The sequence below is a fragment of the Musa acuminata genome, chromosome BXJ3-11 (assembly GCF_036884655.1).
Source record: "Musa acuminata AAA Group cultivar baxijiao chromosome BXJ3-11, Cavendish_Baxijiao_AAA, whole genome shotgun sequence".
NCBI lineage: Eukaryota > Viridiplantae > Streptophyta > Magnoliopsida > Zingiberales > Musaceae > Musa > Musa acuminata.
The window spans coordinates 9,913,322-9,938,436 of NC_088359.1; the positions used below are offsets into that span (position 1 = coordinate 9,913,322).

A 25,115-nucleotide genomic window follows, 5' to 3' on the forward strand; every position below is an offset into this window, starting at 1 on the left:
GGAGTGATGGAGCTGAGCTGAGATGAGAATATAAAGGATGTTTGCTGATGAGATGGTGGTGCAAGTAGATAGAACAGTGGTGTCGTGGCACACCTGTAACGTGATATGGAGAATTATACCTATAAATAATACAAGGAAAGATGCATAGGAAACATGAGGGATTAGAGGGAGATAGATGCTCGAGCACAAAAATGCTGTTTTGGTTGATGGATAATTGGAATCTAAACATTTGCTGTTTCCCATCGACAACACATTCTTCTTTCTTGCTTTCTCATCCTGTTTTGCAACAATAAACTATTCTCTCATACTTCAAAAGAAGAATGCTAAACAGGTGACAATACAGTTTCATTCTATTTAGCATACCCGGATGCTTAAACACATGACATAAGACATAGCTGTCAAATGAAATAGATAGATATCAAGGGCAAAAGAAGAGGAAGGGTTAGTGATTGAATGGTAACACAGCATAACAAATGGAATACTAGCTGTCTTCATGGCATCTGGTTCTGAAAGTATCCTGTTGTTATTTATTTTCGAGTACTCTCACCTCAGCTGCCAAAAAATGCTCTATACATCAAGCAAGAAACCAAGGAGACAAGAAACGTTAACTGGTGCAGGTGGTTCGTTTCTGATGGGAATGTTCAAAGTTGGGCATATACCTCCCAGAAAAATGGGAATTAATTGCCCCAACACTGCAAATTGCTGGGAATTAACATAAACATGGGGAAATGGCAATGACAGCTTTCTTAGTGGAGCTATCTTTTGCATTATTAGCAATTTGCAAACGGAGAATAATGTTGGGTGCACATGAAACCTGAGAGGATTTAAGATAGGAGGACTAACTAAACCATCTTCCTTCACTCTCATCTACTACTGCATCAACCCACATTTTGTTAGTGCAGTCACAAACATCAGCCAATGACAACAAGACACAAATTGCTTAGTACCAAACAGTTCTAACACGTAAAACCTCTCCTTTTGTTGCATATTCTGTTCTTCATGTCTGAAAATGGGAGGATAACCTCAGAAAGGACCAAATTCCTCCCACCCTTTTTTCTTCAAGTGCCAAAATAAAGCTTCTTTTCATAGGTTCAAGTGAGATGTTTGCACATTCTTATGTTACATATTAATCCAATTTTAAAGAATGCCATAGAAGATTATGGGCGAGGTATCCTATTCCTCTATGAAGGGACCTAAAAATGGGACTTGATCCTCCCAGAGGTTATTACCAAGTCTATCCAGAAAAATAAGCAATTAGCTCAAAGCCATCAAACTTCTAAATGGATGACTTGATAAATGATCACTTTACTGTGTACTCTACTTTAGATGAAGAGTTCCCAGTTGTAAAAATAAAACAACAAGAAGCCGCAATGCCCAAACTATTTCTGATCCGCTATTTATGGGCATTCAAGTTCTATCTAATTCAACAACTATAAGTTCTGAGACACTTATTTCTGTTCTGGAGAAATAGAAAAGCCATCTGAGTGATAGTGGATTACCTGATGTGAGCAATGATTGCTGCTCTGGACTGGTCAAACCTGCTATTACTGAGAGGCAATGATGGCTGCTTCGGGCTGGTCAAACCCTACTATTACTGAGAGACAGGAGACTCGCCAGAAATAATATCATTGTTAGCCTCTCCTTGCTTCCAACATCGGAAGAGCTCGAGACGTCGAGTGATGCCTCTAAACCATCTTTTGATCGAGGATTGAAATATTATATAATACTAAAGTTTTGATATTCATTCGATACAATAAGATACTATATATCAAGCGATATATTTATTATGATATATCACATTTCTCTTTTTTAACGAGCATCTCTTTTTTCCTAAGAGAATGATGTCATATATATATATATATATATATATATATATATATATATATATATATATATATATATATATGTATATGTATATATATATATATGTATATGTATATATATATATATGTATATGTATATATATATGTATGTGTATATATACATGTATGTGTATATATACATGTATATATATATATATACATGTATATATATATATACATGTATATATATATATATATATATATACTCATATATATATACTCATATATATATATATATATACATGTATATATATATATATATATATATATATATACATGTATATATATATATATATATATATATATATATATACTCATATATATATACTCATATATATATATATATACATATATAATATCGTCTGACAACGAACAATCCGTGTACCGACCGATTTGTTGATGAACCGATAAGTATTATATCATTTATTACATATGATATTATTTGAAATTGAAGACCTAGTGATTGACTTGTTTACTAAAATGATATTATAAAATGACACATATTTACTGCTAAAATAAGGTCAAGCCCGAGAGTAAGTACATGTTAATTAGTAAAATATAATGGCACTTCTTTCTTATGACAGTACCAAACTCAAGTCCTTTTCCGCCGCCAACTTTAGTTACAGAAACATTGTGAACTTTTTTTCTGTAAATGTGGTAGAACCAACTTCTGTGGCTCAGAGTGCAGCCAAGACACTACAGAAGAAGACAAAGAAGCTATGAACTTTACAACTTGAGAAGAAGACAAAGAAGCCTTTTTGCCTTACGATGAGAAAAATTGTGTCAGGAATAATCACTAAATCAGTGAGCCCTATCAATTCATAATTATACTAAGCCAAAATCCATCTGATAGGATTCCGAATATTATCTCTTAACAATATATCACGAGTACCTGATAGATAGGAACAACAAAATTTGATGAAAATTTGCAAGTCAACTTACATCAATGTAGGACAAACTAACTGCATTGTGTACTAACAGCCTTATTACTGTAAGTAAATGTATACAATTTTGTTGCAAAGTTTGAAATCAGACTGATGCATTCAATGAGATGTAACAAATTGCCAGAAATTTACAAGAGAAAGGTTTGACTATATGTCTGTACATTTCCAAATGCACAATAAATTTTTGACAAGCATGACAAAAACTAATATTAACGTCAATTTTGGCTGTCAACCCAGATATGCTGACTCAGACTCCATTTAACTCGTTCACCAAAAGCTCATTGTCAAGTAATAGCAGCAGTTTTTGGAGAGACTAAACATCAGTAAGTAAAGCAAGCATTTAAAAACTGCTTAAATCTCACTGAAGTGATGTACAAAGTGAGATCATTTCTTTTTTCTCTTTTCCTGATAGAGGTTTACTTTTCTGAAGCAATACTTCTAAATGGTCTACTGAGCAGAGCGGTGGAATCATACATCTGATCAAACAAATCCACACCGTTGTAGTATTGCCGCAATCCAATCACCTTATATGCATAAAAGAAACTACATGGCTCATGAGTATGAATTATTGAACAAATAGGAAAATTTGATAGATTATCAGTTAGCTCACTATCACGGAGAAAGATCAGCCTCTCCGAAACCTCCTATGGTCCTTTAATACATACAAAAGAGAAAATGAGTTAGATAAAACACCTCATTCGGGATCCATAAGCAATCATTTTATGAAACACTTTATGACCAATCAAATTACAAACAAACTTTACAAGCTCTGAACGATCGCACAACAAAGGATCCAAAATGGTCCACTACAGACCGAAAAAAAATGGGGCTACTAAGCCTACTACCAACCCTTTACATGTTGTGCAAAGCATAAACAAACCAAAAGACACGGACATACATAAGCATTACGTCGAACACCCCATTTATAATTTTGTCCGTGACATTCTCCCCCACTTATTCCTTCGACGTCCTCGTTGACGCCTTTGTCGACATTGCAACTCCTCGCCTTTACTGAGTCTTCAGTCTTCTGTTCTAGCTACAATGCGCCTCTTGGCTCCTAGCTGCTCTCCGTTGCTGTTGTTGAGTAGTCGAACTTTTAATCTGCCATGATGCTTCAACTCGCCAATGACTATAACTCTAGTATGAGGTTGGATGAGTTGTGTTGATCATTATTGGTTCTTGCGGATCCTTCAGATGAAGAAAAGATCATCCTTAGTATGCGCTTGTGTCTCAATTACCTAATATCGTTTGAACTGGATAGACGCCTGTTAGAACTTTAACGAGCATCGCCTCGCAAACTTTTGAAGTTTTTGGGTCCTTCCTCCATAAAATTTACCATTCGACTCTTCTTTCACTTAGTTGTCACTGTTAGGAACGAGTCGGCACTAAGAGGGGGGGTGAATTAGTGCAGCTGTAAAATACGTCTTCAAAATGGTTACAAAAAATCTCTTCGTACGATAAAACCAATTTCGGAAATGGTTAACTTTAAAAGCAAAGTAAGAGCGTATTGAATGTAAAGCAAGTAAGGAGGTAAAGTGGTTTGCAGTAAAGATAAATTGTTCAAAGTAAAATGTAAACCAGATTTATAGTGGTTCGGTCGTCGTGACCTACATCCACTCCTTTGATTCCTCTTCCGTCGAGGCCACTGGCATCCACTATCGATCTTCCTTTAATAGGCGAAGATCAACCTCCTTCTTATACCCCTCTTCTCCTTTTACCGGGTTTAGGAGAAAACCCTTACAAGCACACACACTCCTCTCTAAACAGAATTCTAATACTTAGACTAGAGGAGGATTCTCACAAGAGATTTCTACAACGTTTTTCCCTTTCTAAATTCTCTGTGCTTGTGTTTGTTAACCAAGGATGAGAGGGGCACTTATAGGCTTCAAGTTGATTCAAACTTGGAGCCTAAAAAGGTCTCATCCCAGGTTTCCTGGGTACTGGCGGTACCACCGTCGTTCTTGGGCGGTACTACCGCTGCAGGATCTGGTACTAGGCGGTAACACCGCCGAACAGGGGCGGTACCACCGCCCAAATTTCCTGAGGTGATGTTCCCCAGGCGGTGCCACCGTCGACCAAGGTTCAACACCATGGTTGGGCATTGAATTCGGCCCAAACCAGCCCACCTTCGGGCCCAGTTGGCCCCTAACAGAGTTGATAGGATTACCTCCCAATCACAATTCTAATTATGTGCTAGCTACGATTCTTAAGACATAATCTAAGCAAGATAAGTCCGGTTTCTTCCGACGATCTTCCGGCGATCTTCCGACGATCTCTCGATAATGTTCCGGTGGACTCCCGGGAAGCTCCTGGACTTCACAATGATCTTCTTGGCGAGTTCCAACGAACTTCTTTAGCAAGCTCCAGGACTTCTCAATCAATTTCGGCAGAACTTCTGACGAACGTCCGGACCTCCGACGAACTCTCGAACTCCCAACGAAATCGTGTTCTTGACTCCGGACTTCATTTTGCTTTATGCCTTGCTATCGTAGTTAATCTTGCACACATAAAAAATACACTTCGATCTAGACAATTATTACTAAGCATGAATAATGTCGTCCGACATGTCATTGGTCCATCGACGCTTCGTCCAATTCTTCGGCGCATCGTCCTCTCTTGTGGCCTATTGCCCAATCGGCCAGTTGACCTCCGCAACTTCAATATCCTTGGCGCAATATCTGCTCTTCTTAGCCCAATGCCCGAATCCATGGCCCGAAGCCTTCTGTCGATACGTCGACCGATCCTTCGGCCCGACGTCTAATCTTTTGACATTTTTCTCTACCCAACATGATTCTTCCTGCTTTAGTTGTCTCTCCTTGATCAAAGCATCATGCGTCACTCAAAACGCAGATCAGATTAAACCATAAACACTATCAATTGGTTTCATAATCAAAATTCGAGATTCAATAGTCACTTCCAAGTAGTTTCGTATCACTTCCACTTTCGATTGATATTCTGTTGGGAAATGAAGCGGATAATCTACTCTTAGCAGCACTGATCACCATTGGTGAAGATTTAACAACTGTTGTCTTCTATTAGATTTCTTCGAATGGTCTTTAAACCTGTACAGAGCCCCTCTACTGGATAGATAAGAGAATTTGGGTACTCGGTTTCACTCATTCTCTTAAGAGTTGAGAAAGCCAAGATTACTTGACTTTGCCCGCCTCCTACAGGGTTATACTTCATGCATCGAGCTGGTTATTGGTCTTCACTTGCTCTTTGCTCACACTTATGAAGTACTTGAAGTGTTTGCACTCATTGCGTTGAGTTAGTTACTATGATTCACCTTCTCAATGACATCAAACTTTTAGAATGCAGGAAGTTTTTAGCCCAACTTGGAGTAAGTCTATGATAGTTATGGTCGTCTTTGGGATTGTACCGTCTTCTCTATCAACCTAGCCACCTACTCCACTGAGTAGCAAAGGTACAACACCGCATACTGCCTGCTTCGTTCCTTGGTTGTGCACTCTTGCATTGACCCAAAGTCCTCCACTTTTGACTATCTTGATGAGAAGCTCGTTGACACCGATCTTACGAAGTTCCCTGGCCTCTGCCCTTCAGCCTTGTCTCGGTACTTGGAGTTTGCCTTTGCATTCTTCACCTCCTCGACCCCTTTCACGACCAAGCGCTCCCTTCCATGAGAGCAAGGGATCGATGACTTTACGGAAGTCCCGCCTCTACGGTACCATGATGCTGCCATGCCCATGGCCCTACTATCCGTCGTCTTGTATATGCATCCCTTTTTCCGCGATTAATAGATCTGCCTCTGTGGCACTCTTCCAAGTCCACCTCTATTCTAACCGATGCTTGGTTTTGGGTAGCTAAGTCCCTCTGGACTCGTTATCACTTCCTCGCCCCTACTTCAACACCTTTGTATTCTCCCAACAGTTCCCCTTGGTCGATGGAAAGACAAACTGCAACTCCCATGCATGGACTCTGCCATCATGTTGTAGGGTTTGTACCGATTCTATTCTCCTTAGCTTCATTGGTAGCAACGTTCGCTTGCTCGACCTTCTCTGACTTGTCGGGCTCCCTTAAGCGAATATGGGCTCTAGAGCAGTCCAACTCTCCAGCTGCTCTGATCATACCTCTGCATGATCAAGTCTCTCCCATGGGACTCACTAGTACTTGCATTCGAACTTTTCCCTCAGTGGTACACAACCCCCATATGCTAATGACCAAGGCTTTCATCCGATGCAAAATTCGATGCACGCACGGAAGACCTGCCTTTGCAGTACCATGACTTTCACTCCTTGAATCTATAGCCCTTCTTGTCATCGTTTTGTTCACCGAAGTGGAGCTCCCAGTAGCTCTAGATCATACCTCTGTATGATCTAGTCCCTCGCGGGACTAAATTCGTGTGTATCGCATTGCCATGAACTATTCCACCATGATCCGCTGCACCATGTCGCCTCCTGGTGAAATCTTCATTGCATTCTGATCCTTGTGGGATGAACTCGGATTATGATCCCTCCATGTGTGGCCTTTGCCAACACATCGCAGGGCCCCTTCCACCTTCGATTGTGTTCGCTCATTTGGTAATCGACATTCGTCCATTCGCTCTCGAGTCACACCTAAACGAAACACCGCTCTAGGATAGTCCGTCGCCTAGTAATTCCCGAAGTCCACCGACTTCACTGAAATTGGTGTACAATTGTCTAGATCCTGGGCCTCTGCCCCTACCAGAACAATCTCCGTTGTGCACCTCTTCCTTCATGGCAACTCGAATGACAACACTATGGCATATTCTTCAAGAGTACCCGCCTCCGCATCTTCTTGCACCGTGCCAATGCCTTTTGAACCCAACTTTGCCTTCGCAAGTTGAGTCACCTTGGTTCCTCCGTCAAATGCTTTTCCGAGATAAGGTGCATGTGCCCAGAAGCTCCCTTCGTCTTTGGCACCATACAAGATGAGTCTCACTCCATTAGAATGAAGGACCTATGAAACGACATGATCCCGCTCTTGCCTCTGTAAGAGTTCATGTCATTGACCTCTGTCCAAGGAAAGCTTTGTGCCTCCACTCCATGTACCATCTTCCATGCTGGTTCCCTTCATGCGGCTTGAGTACTTCGCTTAGTTACACCCAAGTTGCTCCGCTCCTCGATTTGCATTGAGTTGATGATGGTCCTCACGCCCACCATTCCATGGGTCAGCCCTCCATTGAGTCTGATCTCCATATTGACTCCAAGTGTGCCTTCATTTGAGTTGCCTTGGGTCGCTTCCCCACTTGATCTCGCAATGCATCCCCCCAATGCATTATCTCAAGCAAGATCATGTGACGACTCATCACCACTCGCTCGGTCCGTTGAGCTTTGTGAAGTTGTTTTGAGGTTCTTCTCCTCAACATGTGTGGTCCGTTGCACATGGTTCTCCCTTTAGAGATCCGGGACTTATCCCTCCCGGATATCTATCCCGTTAGAGAAGCTTCTCTCTTCGCTTCCTTCTCTTTGAAAGTTTTGAAGACCACCATCTCCTTGGACTACTTCGCTTTGCTAAACAAACTGTGCATTGTTCTGCCTCTCGCAAACGCACTTGCTAGATTACGACTCCACGCCAATACAGCTCCCGTTGCACCCCTCAAGGCCTAGCAACATGCTGAACTCGCTGCACACTTCAACCTCCTACGAACGTATCCTTCTCAAGCTGAAGATAAAGTTTCAAGGTTCTATGACGCCAAGTTTCGGTCGCCTTGGGATGGCCACGAACACTCCATCGTTCGCATACAAGCCCTTGCATGAGTACCGAATTATTCGAATTAACAATTCCCCTCACCTTTGTGAGCTTTGCACAACTTTTTCGATCGCTGAGCAACCCATTTCACCTTGCATGGTCTCATCCTTTACCAAGCGTCTCACTTGCCGTGAGCACCATCAAGTATGGTTGCCAACATTGAGCCGTAATTCAAACTCAGCCATCGCAACCTTTGTGCACTACGCATTCCTTCCAGCTTGCTTGTCCTCGTGGTGCCTTTTGCGAGAAGGGTTGACAATTCCTCTGAATGCCAATCTCAAATGCCCGCTCCTCTTAACGGCTCCGTTTCCCTACATCTCCATGCCCGCTTTCCCTCAAACGGTCACGCGTACTGGTTGCCCTCAACGTAGCCTCGTTAGGTTCTCCATGTTTGCATGCCAAGTGTTTATATGATTGCTTGTCCCGCTCTGATACCATATGTCACAGACTTAGCTGGTTTTGCCTAAATCATGTGACACCCTTGCGTATCCATCCGCAAAAGTCAACCTCCCTGAAACTTCTATGGGCTCTTAGGACCTACAAAAAAGAAAACAAGTTAGAGAAAACATCTCACTCAGGATCCACAAGTAATCATTTCATGAAACACTTCATAACCAATGCAAATTATAAACAGACTTTATAAGCTCTGAACGGTCGCACAATAAAGAATCCAAAATGGTCCACTACAGATCGAAAGAAAATGGGGTTACTAAGCCTACTGTCAACCCTTTACATGTTGTGCAAAACATGAACAAACCAAAAAACATGGACATGCATAAGTATTATATCAAACACCCCTAATTTTGTCCGTGACATCGCATCATCTGTTCGTGCAGCTTTAGTGATAGTCACCAAGAGAATCATAACATTGCTTCTATTTGGAAAAAGAGAAAGAAGTGAAAGAAAGCTAATCCATTTGCAACAAATAGTTGTTTTCACCAACTCTAAATATTTACTAATACAAACAAATGAAAACAAAAACTAATACACTATGTTACCGTCTCTACGATCTTATTTACTCTCATGTTGGGGTGACATTGACCTTTGTTTCCATTGGAACAACAGGCCTACTAAATATTAAATATGCATACAAGGCAATCATAGGAATACGAGGTATTACTAACCGGCAAAAAGAACAAATAAACAACTTGAACTTGGTCTTCAAGTGAAAGAAGACTAAGAAGCTTTACTACAGATTAGCCTGGTTGTGATACCATAAGTCAATGGAGATAATGCATTCACAAATTAGCCTCTCAATTTACAGCTTAAGAGGCTCTAATTCTTGAGCGGTTACACCATCTTCAAAAAGAGTGTCATAGCTCAAGCCTCTCACGACATCAAAGAAATGAGCAACAGCCTCTTCTGGGGTATTCATGAGAACCCCATGACCCAGATTAAGTATATGCCCCCTTCGCCCAGCACACCTCACAACCCTGCACATTAACATTTCAACTGGTCACATACTACATTTGGAAGCTTAGCTTCAAATAAAAATTCATTATGAGTTTGAAACACACTCTCAATGCAATGGATAACACGGATTTCTTCCAGTAGGGAGGCATAATCCAATGCATGGTAAAGATATTTCTTAGCACAAAAATCAGTTTTAAAGCCAGGGTTGTGCTAATGCACCCCACCTCTATCACCATGCTATGTTATCACACTGCACACTCTGAAAGTGTCCACGTTGGCATTGCATATCTTGCATTAGAGAACTGTCCCAAGTAGCTATCCTATAGTAGTTAAACTGACAAAAGAAGGGCCCAATGCAAAGGCTCCCACCAATGCAACGTATGGGGCGAATAAATGTTGTCAAAGAGGTTGTTTTCATGACCTGAACCTTGATCATGTAGATCACAGAAGAACAACTTTACTACTAAAAAACATAAAAGAGATGTTAATCGAATTGCTATGCTGAAGTAACATTGAACTACTACATAAAATGGGATGACTTTGGTGATGACATACAGTGACAGCCCTTGAACACAAACAGTTGAACAATAGATTGATTGTAGAAGCATGTTTTCACTAATGAAGACTGGAGAAAGCTCCTGAATGAAAAAAGGATAAAAACTAAATTTTGATTTTTTTTTATAGAGTAAAAATAACAGAAGAACAAATAATATAATGTAGAATGCAGAGGTTGTTTTGAAAAACAAAATGATCCCTGATAAGTGTACAAGAGCTCCAACGATACAAAGGGCCATAAAATTTAGTAGAACAGGTTGACTCATGGTCATTTTTCTCAAAATTGGCTGACACAAAAGCCTGATCATTTCTTAAGTTTTCATTGCACCTAAATAAAAAAATGATTAACTTAAGTTTCTCTGCAAGTCTAAGCTGCATTGATTTCATCTCAAGAATGTTCAAACATCAAACAGAGATATCACAAATTCCTTAAAGGATTCATAAAATAAATTTTGTAAAAGGAAAGAGCTGAGGGGAAATAGGTTATTTGGAATATTAAATTCATAAGAAGAAACGCCAACCTGCTACTGGTGAAGAAAATCAAAGATATCAAACACATACTTAGCTAACTAAAAACAAATGGCACTGACCTATGGATTTCATCAGTTAAAACTGGGAGTGGGGAAAAAAGATAAGCAGGGTCAACATTTCCCTGCACATTAACATTATAGCCAAGACGCCTCCTTCCATCTGCCATATCCACTGTCCAGTCGAGCCCAATCACATCAACTCCAATTCCAGTCATGCGCTCCAGTAGACCACCATTACCATTTATATACAATACAAGTGGTATCTGAGGGCATTCTTTCCGGACTAAACTCACTATCTGCATATTGAAAGGTAGACTATATAATGGCCAAGTTGGTAAAGTGTCCTTTTTGTGATCAAAGCATTTAATAATACTTGATTTTTTTACTTTGATATAACAAGATCTTGACTTCAGATTTAAATATACTTCCATCCAAAATAATTTAGGAATTTCCAGGTTTAAAAAAAAACGAAAAGGTGTCAAATTCTTATAAAACTTTCAGTAAACAAAAACGTTGGATGAAAATCAGAAATGAACATATTCAAACAATCCTTTTGTTGACTTTACCTGTTCAATATATGGTTTTGACCACTGTTCCCAAATATTAGGTGGAAGTTGTCCACCCCAAGAGTCAAAAATCTGTATGCACTGAGCGCCTGATTTCACTTGGAAAATGACATAGTCGGATATTGCTTGTGTCAAATGAGAAAGAAGAACCTTGAGAACACGAGGTGCAGTGTGGCACATGCGTTTTATAGTCGTATATGTGCGAGTACTACCCCCCTCCACAACATAAGTAGCGATGGTCCATGGTGCCCCAACAAAACCAAGCACTGCTGCTTTCTCCCCAACCTATGTCACAAATGAAAGATTAAAATCACAAGTTAGACAATATGACATGTATGTCGGCAACTTCAAGCATACAACCAGAAAGATAATATTAATATCCAACCAAAATTTGTCATAAAGCCAGTGAAGTTAATTTCATGCATACAACCAGAAAGATAATATCAATATTCAACCAAAAATTATCACAAAGCCAGTGAAGGAAATACATCGACACCGGCCAATGATCACACTTCCCATAATGCAACTAAATTAAATGGATATTTATATAGTACCTGGTATCAAAAATGACGGTTTACCATTTCTACTGACTGTTTTATGCTAATTTGGTGTACAAATTGTCAAGGTCAGAACCAAAATTTTAACAATTTTATGATATTTTCATTGATGTACCAAAGCTAATCATACCATACCAGTTGGCACATACTGTTCCAATAGGATTCCAGTATGGAAACTGGTGTCAATACCTAGACCTTGACCAATAAGTAATACTAACCAATTAAAGGATAGAAACTCAATTGCTTTGGCACAGCAGCTAAAGGTTTACACATCCAAGACGTATCCAATCATAATTGATGGTCGTAAAGCACAACTAAAAATTAAGAAAGCACCATAGAAGTGGCTAACGACGTCAAATTCAATTCAAACCCCTAAAGCCAATGCTTGATGACGAAACAAGAAAATATGAGAGAAAATAGAAAAAAGATGGCACAGCACACAAAGTTCTCCTGATAACAGATTTGTGGAGGTTGCAAGCAAGAAACACATGTTTCTATGACTCATACTATGATCAACCAAGTTTCCATGATAACAAGGCTTAGTAGACATGTAGAAAGAGCCACCTTATTCAATGCGATTTAAAAGAGGGAAAAAAAATGAAAACCCAGTAGACATTTAAATAGAAACATCTGAAAAGCTAGTAGAGTTTTTCCAACTTCTTTTCAGTATGCATTTATCATAACAAACATATACGTGTACCAAAAGAAGAAAAACTCAATTGGTTGATTTGATATTTAAGTGAATTAACATTCCAATTGCTATATTTGTGTGTTTTTAATGCAACTTGCTACTATAATTTTGAATGATAACATATAAGACCAAGGAGATTGTGTTAAATTTTAATTCTTTTGAATGTTATGGAACATACAAAACTGATATTTACCTCCTCACGCAAGATCGATAGAGACTCCCCCACAAATTGAAGCTTCTCTAGGTCAATAGGATGCAAGCATTTAAGTGCTTCCTCATCACAAATTGGTGAATGAATAATAGGGCCTTTTACTTCTTCTATATCAAAAGGAACACCAAATGCAGGTAAAGGTGTAAGTATGTCAGAAAAAATAATAACCCCATCTGGCTGAAAAGCTTTCCAAGGCTGCAAAGAAATTTCTACAATGAGGTCAACCGTCTCAGATCTCTCTCTGAACGATGGATGTTTCTTGGCAAGCTTTTTGTAAGCATCCATGTACCTTCCTGCTTGGCGCATCATCCATGCTGGAGGCCGACTTATGGCATTTCCTCTAGCAGCCTGAACTAAAAGTGGATCTGAAAAGAATTTATTTAAACTTAAATAGATACCCATCTTTAAATTTTCTTAAAAAATGTTTATTTGTGTCTGCAAAATTTCCAAACTAATAAATCATTGTTGTTTAAGAAATATAGATATAGCCCTCCAACAATGTAAAAAAACAAAACAAAACAAAACATGCATTTAATGTCGTATTGCAAGATAGAGTCCACTAGATGCCTTTAGAAACTTGTTCTAATTCAACTCTACTTAACAAAGGCTCCAGGTACCCATGCATAAGTTGAACTGAACCAATCAAGGTGGAGAGAGATGTTAGATAAGTTTAGCAATACCAAAATGTTTAGTCAAGAAAAGGTCCTTTGCTGAGGATAATGTTAAATTATCTTATTAGAATAGTCCCATAAGAGAGGGGAAATAATCTAAATATAAGTATAAGAGTTCCACCTTGCCAAAGTTTTTCCACTAGAGATACGTAATCACATGACAGATTTTTGTCAACATGGGAGGCTCCGTTACATGTTTTAGGCATCCTCAAGATGTTATACTGAAATTAATATTTAAATCTAAAATAGGAGAAAAAACAGAAGTGAACAATAATGAAGAACAAATTTGCTTAGGTAAGTTTAATCTTATTTAGGTAACATAAGTTCCAAGTTGTAATTCTTTTTCTTTAAGATGTAATTTTGCCATTATTTTTTCTTTCCTTCTTTGATAGTGTTTTAAAAGTTTATTTTAAGTAAAGGGTAAGTGGTAATGATGGGATTCAATCATTGGATATTGCTATCAACAATTAAAATATTTTCCTGGTAAGCCAGCTAGCATCTTAAGAAATTTATCGAATGAGGATTTGAACCCTTAACCACAGTACACTATCATCAAACCAATGCCTTAGGTGTCAAAATATTTTATCTTATGAGGTTTTGATCTCTAAACCTTTGGTAAATGAATATGTTATACTACCACAAGACCACATACCAATATTAAGTGTCAAATTATCAAAGTAGGTTTTGAACCCTCGACCTTTGGTCTCGTACATCAACACTACACCAAAATTTTAGGTGTAAAATTATGGACGACACCAATGTTTTAGGTGTGTGTTTTAAAAGTTTAAATGTAGTAATAAGTGCCAACAAGTTCTATTTTAGGTATAGTTTGGGTTTGGGAACTTGGATCCTGCCACTCTGGAAACAGGATAACATCTCACAAGGCATTACTTCGCTGAATTCAATTGACCTCATTTAGACCTTTTCCATGCACCTAATTCAGTGTCAACATAAGTCCCAGCGATCCTTCTCATAAAAGTTCAGAATGGACGAAATCAAATTTCACAAACGACACCTGCAGGTGGCCAAATAAAGAAGGAAAATCTCCAAATCTTGAGCAAACAGCAAAACAAAACCCTCAACCTTTATCGGTCAGTTCTCATCCACTGGGCATATCCATCGTGACTATTACCAAAAATTTGTGCAAGCGAACAACCAAAATCATAACTACGAACAAGAAACAGAAACAAAATGAGAACAAAATGGCACATTGGTGAAGGAAACTACGGGGTCATACCAGAACAGAGGCTTGCCCTAGGAGATCTCTGCCGTCTGGAAAGAAGCCGGATGCTTCGGGTCTTCCCATTTGGGAGCAAACCAAGCCGGATATAAGAGTCGGGAGATCCCGGAGCGATCAAGAAATCACTACCGAAATGGAAAATCCAATACCGAGTCAGTGAAACTTTAAGGCAATATATCTCCTCCTACTGCTTATTGAAGAGAAAGATAGGAACCGAACCTTCTGATAGGAATCGAGCTCGAATACATTTCGCCTCTTAGCAGCAAGAGAGATCGGAAAGATCGACAATCAAATTGGAGGAGAGGGTAGTCGTGACCAGAAAGGGAAGACTTCCTTGCGCGCTCGCCTCCTCCCCTTATCCCTTCTTCTATCCCCTCGTTTTCATTTGTTGCATACCGGTTGAGCTATTTCGTGCTGCCTCGTTATTGGGCCAAGAAAACTGGGCTACGTCTTGCCTTCAAATTGACCCGGAGGCCGCTATTTCCGCACGAAAAAGATATAATATATTTTTGGACGAATTCCTGAAAAAAAAAAAAAGCTCTTAAAATTTTCTCCTAAAAAATTTAAATTTTAAAATTTTTCACAGAACATATCTGATTATATGAAAAAAAAATTTATCCTTATAATATTTAAAAAAATTATCATTTTACCCTTAGCCACCCGACGATGATAAGCCATCGCACGAGTACTGCAAGGGACGACGGGATGACAAGCGCTGATAAAGGGAGGCAATTAGCTCTTGTGCAACGGAAGGTTGTGGCCAACTCTCATGTAATGAACCCTCATGTGAATGTTATGGGTAGAGAAGGATAATAGAAAGGGCAGTGAACGAGACCTCACGTAAGGGCTACAAGTTGAAAGGGTGATAAGCCCTCGTGTAAGAGTTGCAAATAGTGATAAGAGGCTCTGCAACGAAATGTCACGGACAAAGTTCTAAATAGGATGTTTGATGTAATACTTATGTATGCCCATATCTTTCTGTTTGTTCATGCTTTGTATAACATGTAGAGGAATGGTTGAAGGCTTAATAGCCCTATTTTAGTTGGATTTGGTGGCCTTCTTAGACTTGTAAATAAATGTTGTGCCATGTGGACACTTGTGAGAGATATTCGATTTGTAGTGGACCATTCAGTAATCAGAGTAGTCCGAGGGGATGTTGGTCTCCGAAACTTTCAAAGAGAAAGAAGCAAAGAGAGATATTGGTCCAACAGGACAGATATCCAGGAGGGATAGGTCCCGATTCTCTAGAGGGAGAATCATGTGCAACAGACCATATATGTTGAAGAGTATCTCAAAAACAACAACTCCACGAAGCTCAATGGACCGAGCGAGTGGCGAGAAGTCGTCGCATGATCTCGCTTGAGAGAATGCATTAGTGGATGCATTGCAAGATCAAGTGGGGGGAGCGAGCCAAAGTAAAATAAATAAAGGCACACTCAGAGTCGATATGAAGATCAAACTCAAGGGAGGGCTGACCCGTGGAATGGTGAGCGCGAGGGTCACCATCAACTCAATGCAAAACGAGGAGCGAAGCAACTTGGGTATAACTTGGTGAAGTACCCAAGTCGCATGAAGTGAGCTGACATAGAAGATGGAACATGGAGCGGAGGCATGGTGCCAAAGACGCAAGAGCATAAACTTTCCTTAGACAAAGGTTAAGGACATAAACTCTTGCAGAAGCAAGAGCAGGATCATGTTGTTCCATGGGTCTTTCATTCTGATGGAGCGGACTCATCTTGCATGGTACCAAAGATGAAGGGAGCTTCTGGGTATATGCACCTTATCTCGAAGAAGCGTTTGATGGAGGAACTAAGGCGACTCAACTTGCGGAGGCGAAGTTGGGTTCAGAAGGCCTTGGCATGAGGCAAGAGGACGCGGAGGTGGGTACTTTTAAAGAATATGCCATAGTGTCACGGATTTAGCTGGTTTTGCCTAAGTTGTGCAGCACCCTTGCGTGTTCGTCTGTAAAGGTCAGCCTCCCCGAAACCTCCCGGGGTCCCTTAAGACCTATAAAAGAGAAAACATGTTAGAGAAAGTATCTCACTCGGGATTGACAAGCATCAGTTTAGGAAACACTTCATAGACAATGCAAATTATAAACAGACTTTACAAGCTCTGAACGGTTGTACAACAAAGGATCAAAATAGTCCACTACAGATCAAATATCTCTCATAAGTGTCCACATGACACAACATTTATTTATAAGCCTAAAAAGGCCACCAAACCCAACTAAAATGGGGTTGTTAAGCCTTCGACCGTTACTCTACATGATGTGTAAAGCATGAACAAACAGAAAGACACGGACATACATAAGTATTACATCAAACATCCTGTTTAGAACTTTGTCCATGACATTCTCCCCTACTTATTCCTTCGACGTCCTCATCGAAGCCTTTGCCGACACTGCAACTCCTTGCCTTTGCTGAGTCTTCAATCTTTTGCTCTAGCTGCAATGCGCCTCTTGGCACCCAACTGCTCTCCGCTGTTGTTTTTGAGTAGTCAAACCTTTGATCCGCCATGTTGCTTCAACTCGCCAATGACTCTGACTCTAGTATGGGGTTGGCTGAGTTGTGTTGATCCCTGTTGGTTCCTACGAATCCTCCGGATGAAGAAAAAAACCATCCTTACTATGCGCTAGTCTCTCAAATGCCTCATACTGCTTAAACTGGGTGGATGCTTGTTAGAGCTTTAACGAGCATCGCCTCGCAAACTTCTGAAGTTTTGGGTCCTTCCTCCACAAAATTTGCCCATTAACTCTTCTTTCACTTAGTTGTCACTTCCAAGTAGATTTGCATCACTTCCGCTTTCGATTAGCATTCTGTTGGGAAATGAAGCAGATAATCTACTCTCAGTAGCACTGATCACCATTAGTGAGGATTTGACAACTATTATCTTCTAATATCTTCGAAGGGTCTTTGAACCTATGTAGAGCTCCTCTATTGGATAAATAAGAGAATTGGGGTACTCAGTTTCGCTCATTCTCTTAAGAGTTGAGAAAGCAATGGTTACTTGACTTCGCCCGCCTCCTCAAGGGTTGTACTTCATGCATCGAGCTGGTTACTAACTTTTGTCTGCTCTTTGCTCACACTTCTGAAGCACTCGAAGTGTTTGCACTCCTTACATTGAGTTAGCTACTGTGATTCACCTTCTCAATGCTATCAAACTTTTGGAATGCATGAAGTTTTCATCCCAACTTGGAGTAAGTCTCTAATAGTTTTGGTCGCCTCTAGGATTATACCGTCTTCTCCATCAACCCTGCCGCTTACTCCATTGAGTAGTAAAGGTATAACACTGCGTACTGACTGCTTCGTTCCTTGGTCGTACACTCTTGCATGACCCGAAGTCCTTCTTTTTCGGCTATCTTGATGAGAAGTTCGTTGACACTGGTCTTACAAAGTTCCTTGGCCTCTGCCCTTCAGCATTGTCTCGATACTTGGAGTTTGCCTCTGCATGCTCCACCTCTTCGGCCCCTTTCATGACCAAGCGCTCTCCCTCCATGAGAGCAAAGGATCAATAACTTTCACGGAAGTCCTGCCTCTGTGGTACCATAGAGCTATCATGCCCATGGTCCTACTATCCGTCGCCTCGCATCGGCATCCCTTTTCTTCCCGATCAGTAGATATGTCTCTGTGGCACTCCTCCAAGTCCACCTTCATTCTAACTGATGCTTGATTTTGAGTAGCTAAGTCCCTCTGAACTCGTCGTTGCTTTCTCGCCCCTTTTGACCCTCTACTTCAACACCTCTGTGTTCTCCAAGCAACTCCCTTTGATCGATAGAAAGATAGACTGCAACTCCCATGCATGGCCTCTGCCATCATGTTGTAGGGTTTGCACCGATTCTGTTCTCCTTAACTTCCTTGGTAGCAACATTCGCTTACTCGACCTTATCCTCTGACTTGTCAGGCTCCCTTAAGCGAATATAGGCTTTGGAGTAGTCCAACTCTCCAACTGCTTTGATCATACCTCTGCATGATCAAATTCCTCCCATGGGACTCACTGGAACTTACATTCGAACTTTTTCCTTGGTGGAACACAACCCCCATATGCTGATAACTAAGGTTTTAATCTAATGCAAGATTCGATGCACGGACGGAAGACCCGCCTCTACGGTACCATGGTCTTCACTCCTTGAATCTATAGCCCTTCTTGCCGTCGTGTTGTTCACCAAAGTGGAGCTCCCAGTAGCTACTGATCATACCTCCGTATGATCTAGTCCCTCACGGGGCAATATCGTGTGTATCGCATTGCCACGAACTATTCCACCACGATCCACTGCACCATGTCGCCTCTTGGTGACATCTCTATTGCATTCTGATCCTTGTGGGATGAACTCGAATTGTGATCCCTCAATGTGTGGCCTCTGCCAATACATCGCAGGGTCTCTTCCAACTTCGATTTTGTTCACTCCTTTGGTAATCGACCTTCATCCACCCACTCTTGAGTCACACCTAGATGAAGCATCGCTCTAGGATAGTCCGTTGCCTAGTAGCTCCCGAAGTCCACTGACTTCGCTGTAATTAGTGCACCATTATTTGGATCCTGGGCCTCTACCGCTACCAGCATAATCTCTACTGCGCACTGCTTCCTTCATGACAACTTGAACGGTAACACTGTGGCATATTCTTCAAGAGTACCCACCTCTGTATCCTTTTGTCTCATGCCAAGGCCTTCTGAACCCAACTTCGCCTCCGCAAGTTGAGTCGCCTTTGTTCCTCCATCGAATGCTTCTCCGAGATAAGGTTTATGTGCCCAAAAGCTACCTTCGTCTTTGGCACCATGCAAGATAAGTCCGCTCCATCAGAATGAAGGACCCATGGAACAACATGATCCTACTCTTGCCTCTGCAAGAGTTCATGTCCTTGACCTCTGTCCAAGGAAAGCTCTGTGCCTCCGCTCTATGTTCCATCTTCTATGCCAGCTCACTTCATGCGACTTGGGTACTTCGCCAAGTTACACTCAAGTTGCTCCGCTCTTCGTTTTGCATTGAGTTGATGGTGGTCCTTGCGCCCACCATTCGACGGGTCAGCCCTCCCTTGAGTCTGATCTCCATATCGACTCCAAGTGTGCCTTCATTTGTGTTACTTTGGGTCGCTCTCCCACTTGATCTCGTAATGCATCCACCAATGCATTCTCTCAAGCGAGATCATGCGATGACTCCTCATCGCTCATTTGGTCCATTATGCTTTGTGGAGTTATTGTTTTTGAGATACTCCTCAACATGTGCGGTCTGTTGAAAAAGATTCTCCCTCTAGAGAATCGAGACCTATCCCTCTTGGATATCTATCTCGTTGGAGCAACATCTCTCTTTGCTTCTCTCTCTGAAAGTTTTGGAGATCACCCTCCCCTTGGACTACTCTGATTTGCTGAACAAACTGTGCATTGTTCTGCCTCCTGCAAACGCACTTGTTAGATGGCAATTCCATATCAATACAGCCCCCGCTGCACCACTCAAGGCCTAGCAACATGTTGAACTCGCTACACACTTTAGCCTCCTATAGACGTTTCCTTCACATGCCAAAGAGAAAGTTCCAATGCTCCATGGCGTCGAGTTCCGGTCGCCTTAGGATGGCCGCAAATATTCCATCGTCTGCATACAAGCCCTTGCATGAGCATCGAATTTTTTGAGTTAGCAATTCCCCTAACCTCTGTGAGCTTTGCACAACTCTTTCGATTGCTAAGCAACTCATTCCACCTTGCATGGTCTCATCCTTTACCAAGCGCCTCATTTACCTTGAGCACCATCAAGTGTTGCTGTCAACGTCGAGCTGTAGCTTGAACTCAGCCATCCTAACCTTTGTATGCTATGCATTCTTCCAAGCTTGCTTGTTCTCGTGGTGCCTCTTGCGCGAAAGGTTGGCCATTCCTTTGAATGCTAATTTTAGATACCCGGTCTTCCGAGCGACTCCTTTTCCCTACATCTCCATGCTCGTTTCCCCCCAAACGGTCGCGCGTGTGCTGACTGACCTCAACACAGGCCCGCTAGGTCCCCCACATTTGCATGCCAAGTGTTTCTATGAGTGCTTGTCCCGCTCTGATACCATCTGTCACGGACTTAACTGTTTTGCCTAAGTCGTGCAACACCCTTACGTGTCTGTCTGCAAAGGTTAGCCTCCCCGAAACCTCCCATGGTCTCTTAGGACTTACAAAAGAGAAAACGAGTTAGAGAAAGCGCCTCACTCGGGATCCACAAGCATCAGTTCTGAAAACACTTCATAGACAATATAAATTATAAATAGACTTTACAAGCTATGAACGGTTGCACAACAAAGGGTCAATGGTCCACTACAGACCGAATATCTCTCATAAGTGTCCACATGACACAACATTTATTTACAAGCCTAAGAAGGCCACCAAACCTAACTAAAATGGGGTTGTTAAGGCTTCGACCGTTCCTCTACATGCTGTACAAAGCATGAATAAACAAAAAGACACAGACATACACAAGTATTACATCAAACATCCTGTTTAGAACTTTGTCCGTGACAATAATGTTGCCATTCAAGTTGCCATGAAGGAAGCAGTGCGTAGCGGAGATTGTGCTGGTAGGGGCAGAGGCCCAGGATCCAAACAATGGTACACTAATTGTAGTGAAGTCGGTGGACTTCGGGAATTACTAAGCGATGGACTGTCCTAGAGCGGTTCTTCATCTAGGTGTGACCTAAGTGTGGGTGGATGAAAGTCGATTGCCAAAGGAGCGAACAAAATCGAAGGTGGAAGAGACCCTGCGATGTATTGGTAGAGGACACACATGGAGGGATCACAATTCGAGTTCATCCCACAAGGATCAGAATGCAATAGAGATGTTACCAGTAGGTGACATGGTATAGTGGATTATGGTGGAATAGTTTGTGGCAATGCGATACATATGATATTGTCCCATGAGGGACTATATCATACGGAGGTATGATCAGGAGCTACTGGAAGCTCCACTTCGGTGAACAATATGACGACAAGAAGGGCTATGGATTCAAGGAGTGAAGGCCATGGTACTATAGAGGCGGGTCGTCTGTGCGTCCATCAAATCTTGTATCAGATGAAAGCCTTGGTTATCAACATATGATGGCTGTGTTCCACTGAGAGAAAAGTTTGAATGTAAGTATCAGTGAGTCCAATGGGAGGAACTTGATCATGCATAGGTATAATCGAAGCAACTGGAGAGTTGAACTACTCTAGAGCCCATATTCGCTTAAGGGAGCTCGGCAAGTCAAAGGATAAGGTCGAGTAAGCGAACGTTGCTACCAAGGAAGCTAAGGAGAACAGAATCGGTGCAAACCCTACAACGTGATGGCAGAGGTCTTGCATGGGAGTTGTAGTTTATCTTTCCATCGAACAAAGAGAGCTGCTTGAAGAACATAGAGGTATTGAAGCAAGGGGTCGAAAGGGGCGAGGAAGCGATGACGAGTCTAGAGGGACTTAGCTATCCAAAATCAAGTATCAGTTAAAATGAAGGTGGACTCGGAGGAGTACCACATAGACATATCTACTGATTGTGAAGAAAAAGGATGTAGATGCAAGACGAATGATAGTAGGGCCATGGGCATGGCAACACCACGGTACCGTAAAGGTGGGACTTCCGTGAAAGTCATTGATCCCTTGCTCTCATGGAGGGAGAGCACTTGGTCATGAAAGGGGCCGAGGAGGTGGAGCAGGTAAAGGCAAACTCTAAGTACTAAGACAAGGCTGAAGGGTAGAGACCAAAGAACTTTGTAAGACCAGTGTCAACGAACTTCTCATTAAGATAGCCGAAAGAGAAGGACTTCAGGTCATGTAAGAGTGCATGACCAAGGAACGAAGTAGGTAGTACGCGGTGCTATACCTTTACTACTCAGTGGAGTTGGCGGCAGGGTTGATGGAGAAGACGGTACAATCCTAGAGGCGACCAAAACTATTAGAGACTTACTCCAAGTTGGGGTGAAAACTTCCTGCATTCCAGAAGTTTGATGGCATTGAGAAGGTAAATCATAGTAGCTAACTCAATACAAGGAGTGCAAACACTTCGAGTGCTTCAGAAGTATGAGCAAAGAGTAGGCGAATGCCAGTAACCAGCTCGATGCATGAAGTACAACCCTTGAGGAGGCGGGCGAAGTCAAGTAACCATTGTCTTCTCAACTCTTGAGAGAATGGGCGAAATCGAGTATCTCATTTCTCTTATCTATCCAACAAAGGAGCTCTGCATATGTTTAAAGACACTTCGAAGATATTAGAAGACAAAATTTATCAAATCTTCACCAATGATGATCAGTGCTATTGAGAGTAGATTATTTACTTTATTTCCCAACAGAATATCAATCGAAAGCGAAAGTGATGCGAATCTATTTGGAAGTGACAACTAAGTGAAAGAAGAGTCGATGGGTAAATTTTATGGAGGAAGGACCCAAAACTTCAGAAGTTTGTGAGGCGATGCTTGTTAAAGCTCCAACAAGCATCCACCTAGTTCAAACAGCATGAGACATTTGAGAGACCGGCGCATAGTAAGGATGGTCTTTTCTTTCATTTTGAGGAATCGTAGGAACCAATAGGGATCGACACAACTCAGCCAACCCCACACTAGAGTCAGAGTTATTGGCCAGTTGAAGCATCTTAGTAGATCAAAGGTTCGACTACTCAAAAACAACAACGGAGAGCAGCTGGGAGCCAAGAGGCACATTGCAATTGGAGCAAAAGATTGAAGACTTAGCAAAGGCGAGGAGTTACAGTGTCGGCAAAGGCTTCGATAAGGACGTCGAAGAAATAAGTGGGGGAGAATGTCACAGACAAAGTTCTAAACATGATGTTTGATGTAATACTTGTGTATGTCCGTGTCTTTCTGTTTGTTCATGCTTTGCACAGCATGTAGAGGAATGGTCGAAGGTTTAACAGCCCCATTTTAGTTGGGTTTGGTGGCCTTCTTAGGCTTGTAAATAAATGTTATGTCATGTGGACACTTGCGAGAGATATTCGGTCTATAGTGGATTATTTTGACCCTTTGTTGTGCAACCGTTTGGAGCTTGTAAAGTCTATTTGTAATTTGCATTGACTATGAAGTGTTTTCTGGGATGTTTACTTGTGGATCCCGAGTAAGGCGTATTATCTAACCCATTTTCTCTTTTGTAGGTCTTAAGGAACCATGAGAAGTTTCGGGGAGGCTGACGTTTACGGACGGACATGCAAGGGTGCCGCACGACTTAGGCAAAACCAATTAAGTCCGTGATAGAAAGGCGATCGAAGGGCAGGGGGGCAAATTGTTTATTTAAAAGAAAATATTCTACATGAAAAACCTAAATTAGAGATTTTTTTGAGAATTCATAATATATATATCGTGAATTTTCACCAAAAAAAAACCCTAAGAAATAATGATATTATATTTTAACCCTTTTGCTTCGATTTTGTAAATATATCAAAAACATTATAATCATATTAAAAAATATAAAGGATAAGTCTTTTTTTATTTTCGTTAGAGCTATTTTGGGATTAAGACCACTTCAAAGAAAAAAAGAACAAAAAGGATATATCAACATGAAAATTATCTGAAATATAAAGATTTTTTTGAAAATATGCCACATTATTAGTTTGGGCAGACTTTTCCATAATTAAAGGGTTTCGATGACTCTCTATCACTAGTGAGGAATGAGAAAACCGCTATTTCATAGAGTCAACACACGGATGTAAAAGTTTTAATCAATATCACAAGCGAATCTTAAAGCACGATGAATCCCCAGACTGTAGCTCCAACTAGTCAACGGGTTTCGGCACCATTATCAGCAGTGCTAATCTCAAAGCTTGGGATGCTCAATGGATGGGGATCTAGCACCGTAAGGTTTGGAGCGAGATTAACGGACTCACTTTGGTACTCCGTTATATAAATTTGTCTAAGTGAATGGAAAAGAAAAATGCCAACACATTTTATTGATTTATACTTGAGGGTTCTACTCTAAAAGTGATGTCATTTTGATAAAGGCTAATTAATTTTTTTAAAATTAATTATCTTTAATATTTTGATTTTTATATTTTTTAAAACTTATATTGAGATCCTTATATTTACGAAAGTGAAACATTAAGATTTCTATACAGGATTAAAAAGATAATTTTATAAAATTAAAAATAAAAAATTATTAGAGCTTCGTGGTTAAATATTTTAAATATAAGAATTAATTTTTAAAAATATA

The 25,115-nt window shown here is 40.8% G+C and overlaps 1 protein-coding gene across 5 annotated transcripts; it reads right to left on the reverse strand.

Annotated features, from left to right (window-relative positions):
- Nucleotides 1-2,909: 2,909 nt before the first annotated feature.
- Nucleotides 2,910-15,397, reverse strand: LOC135653154 (uroporphyrinogen decarboxylase 1, chloroplastic-like). 5 transcript variants are annotated; one of them, XM_065174752.1, is made up of 6 exons: nt 15,190-15,368; nt 14,968-15,095; nt 13,042-13,424; nt 11,601-11,885; nt 11,095-11,330; nt 2,910-3,330 (listed from the first exon to the last, which is right to left on the reverse strand). In XM_065174752.1, exons 1-6 carry the CDS (start codon nt 15,216-15,218, stop codon nt 3,327-3,329), a joined length of 1,065 nt encoding a protein of 354 aa, XP_065030824.1. In that variant the 5' UTR covers nt 15,219-15,368; the 3' UTR covers nt 2,910-3,326. The 5 variants fall into 5 exon arrangements, with proteins under 5 accessions (XP_065030824.1, XP_065030822.1, XP_065030821.1 ...); XM_065174750.1 differs by lacking the exon at nt 2,910-3,330 and adding an exon at nt 3,404-3,458 and having other exon boundaries at nt 15,190-15,369; XM_065174749.1 differs by lacking the exon at nt 2,910-3,330 and adding an exon at nt 3,509-4,217 and having other exon boundaries at nt 15,190-15,369.
- Nucleotides 15,398-25,115: the final 9,718 nt, after the last annotated feature.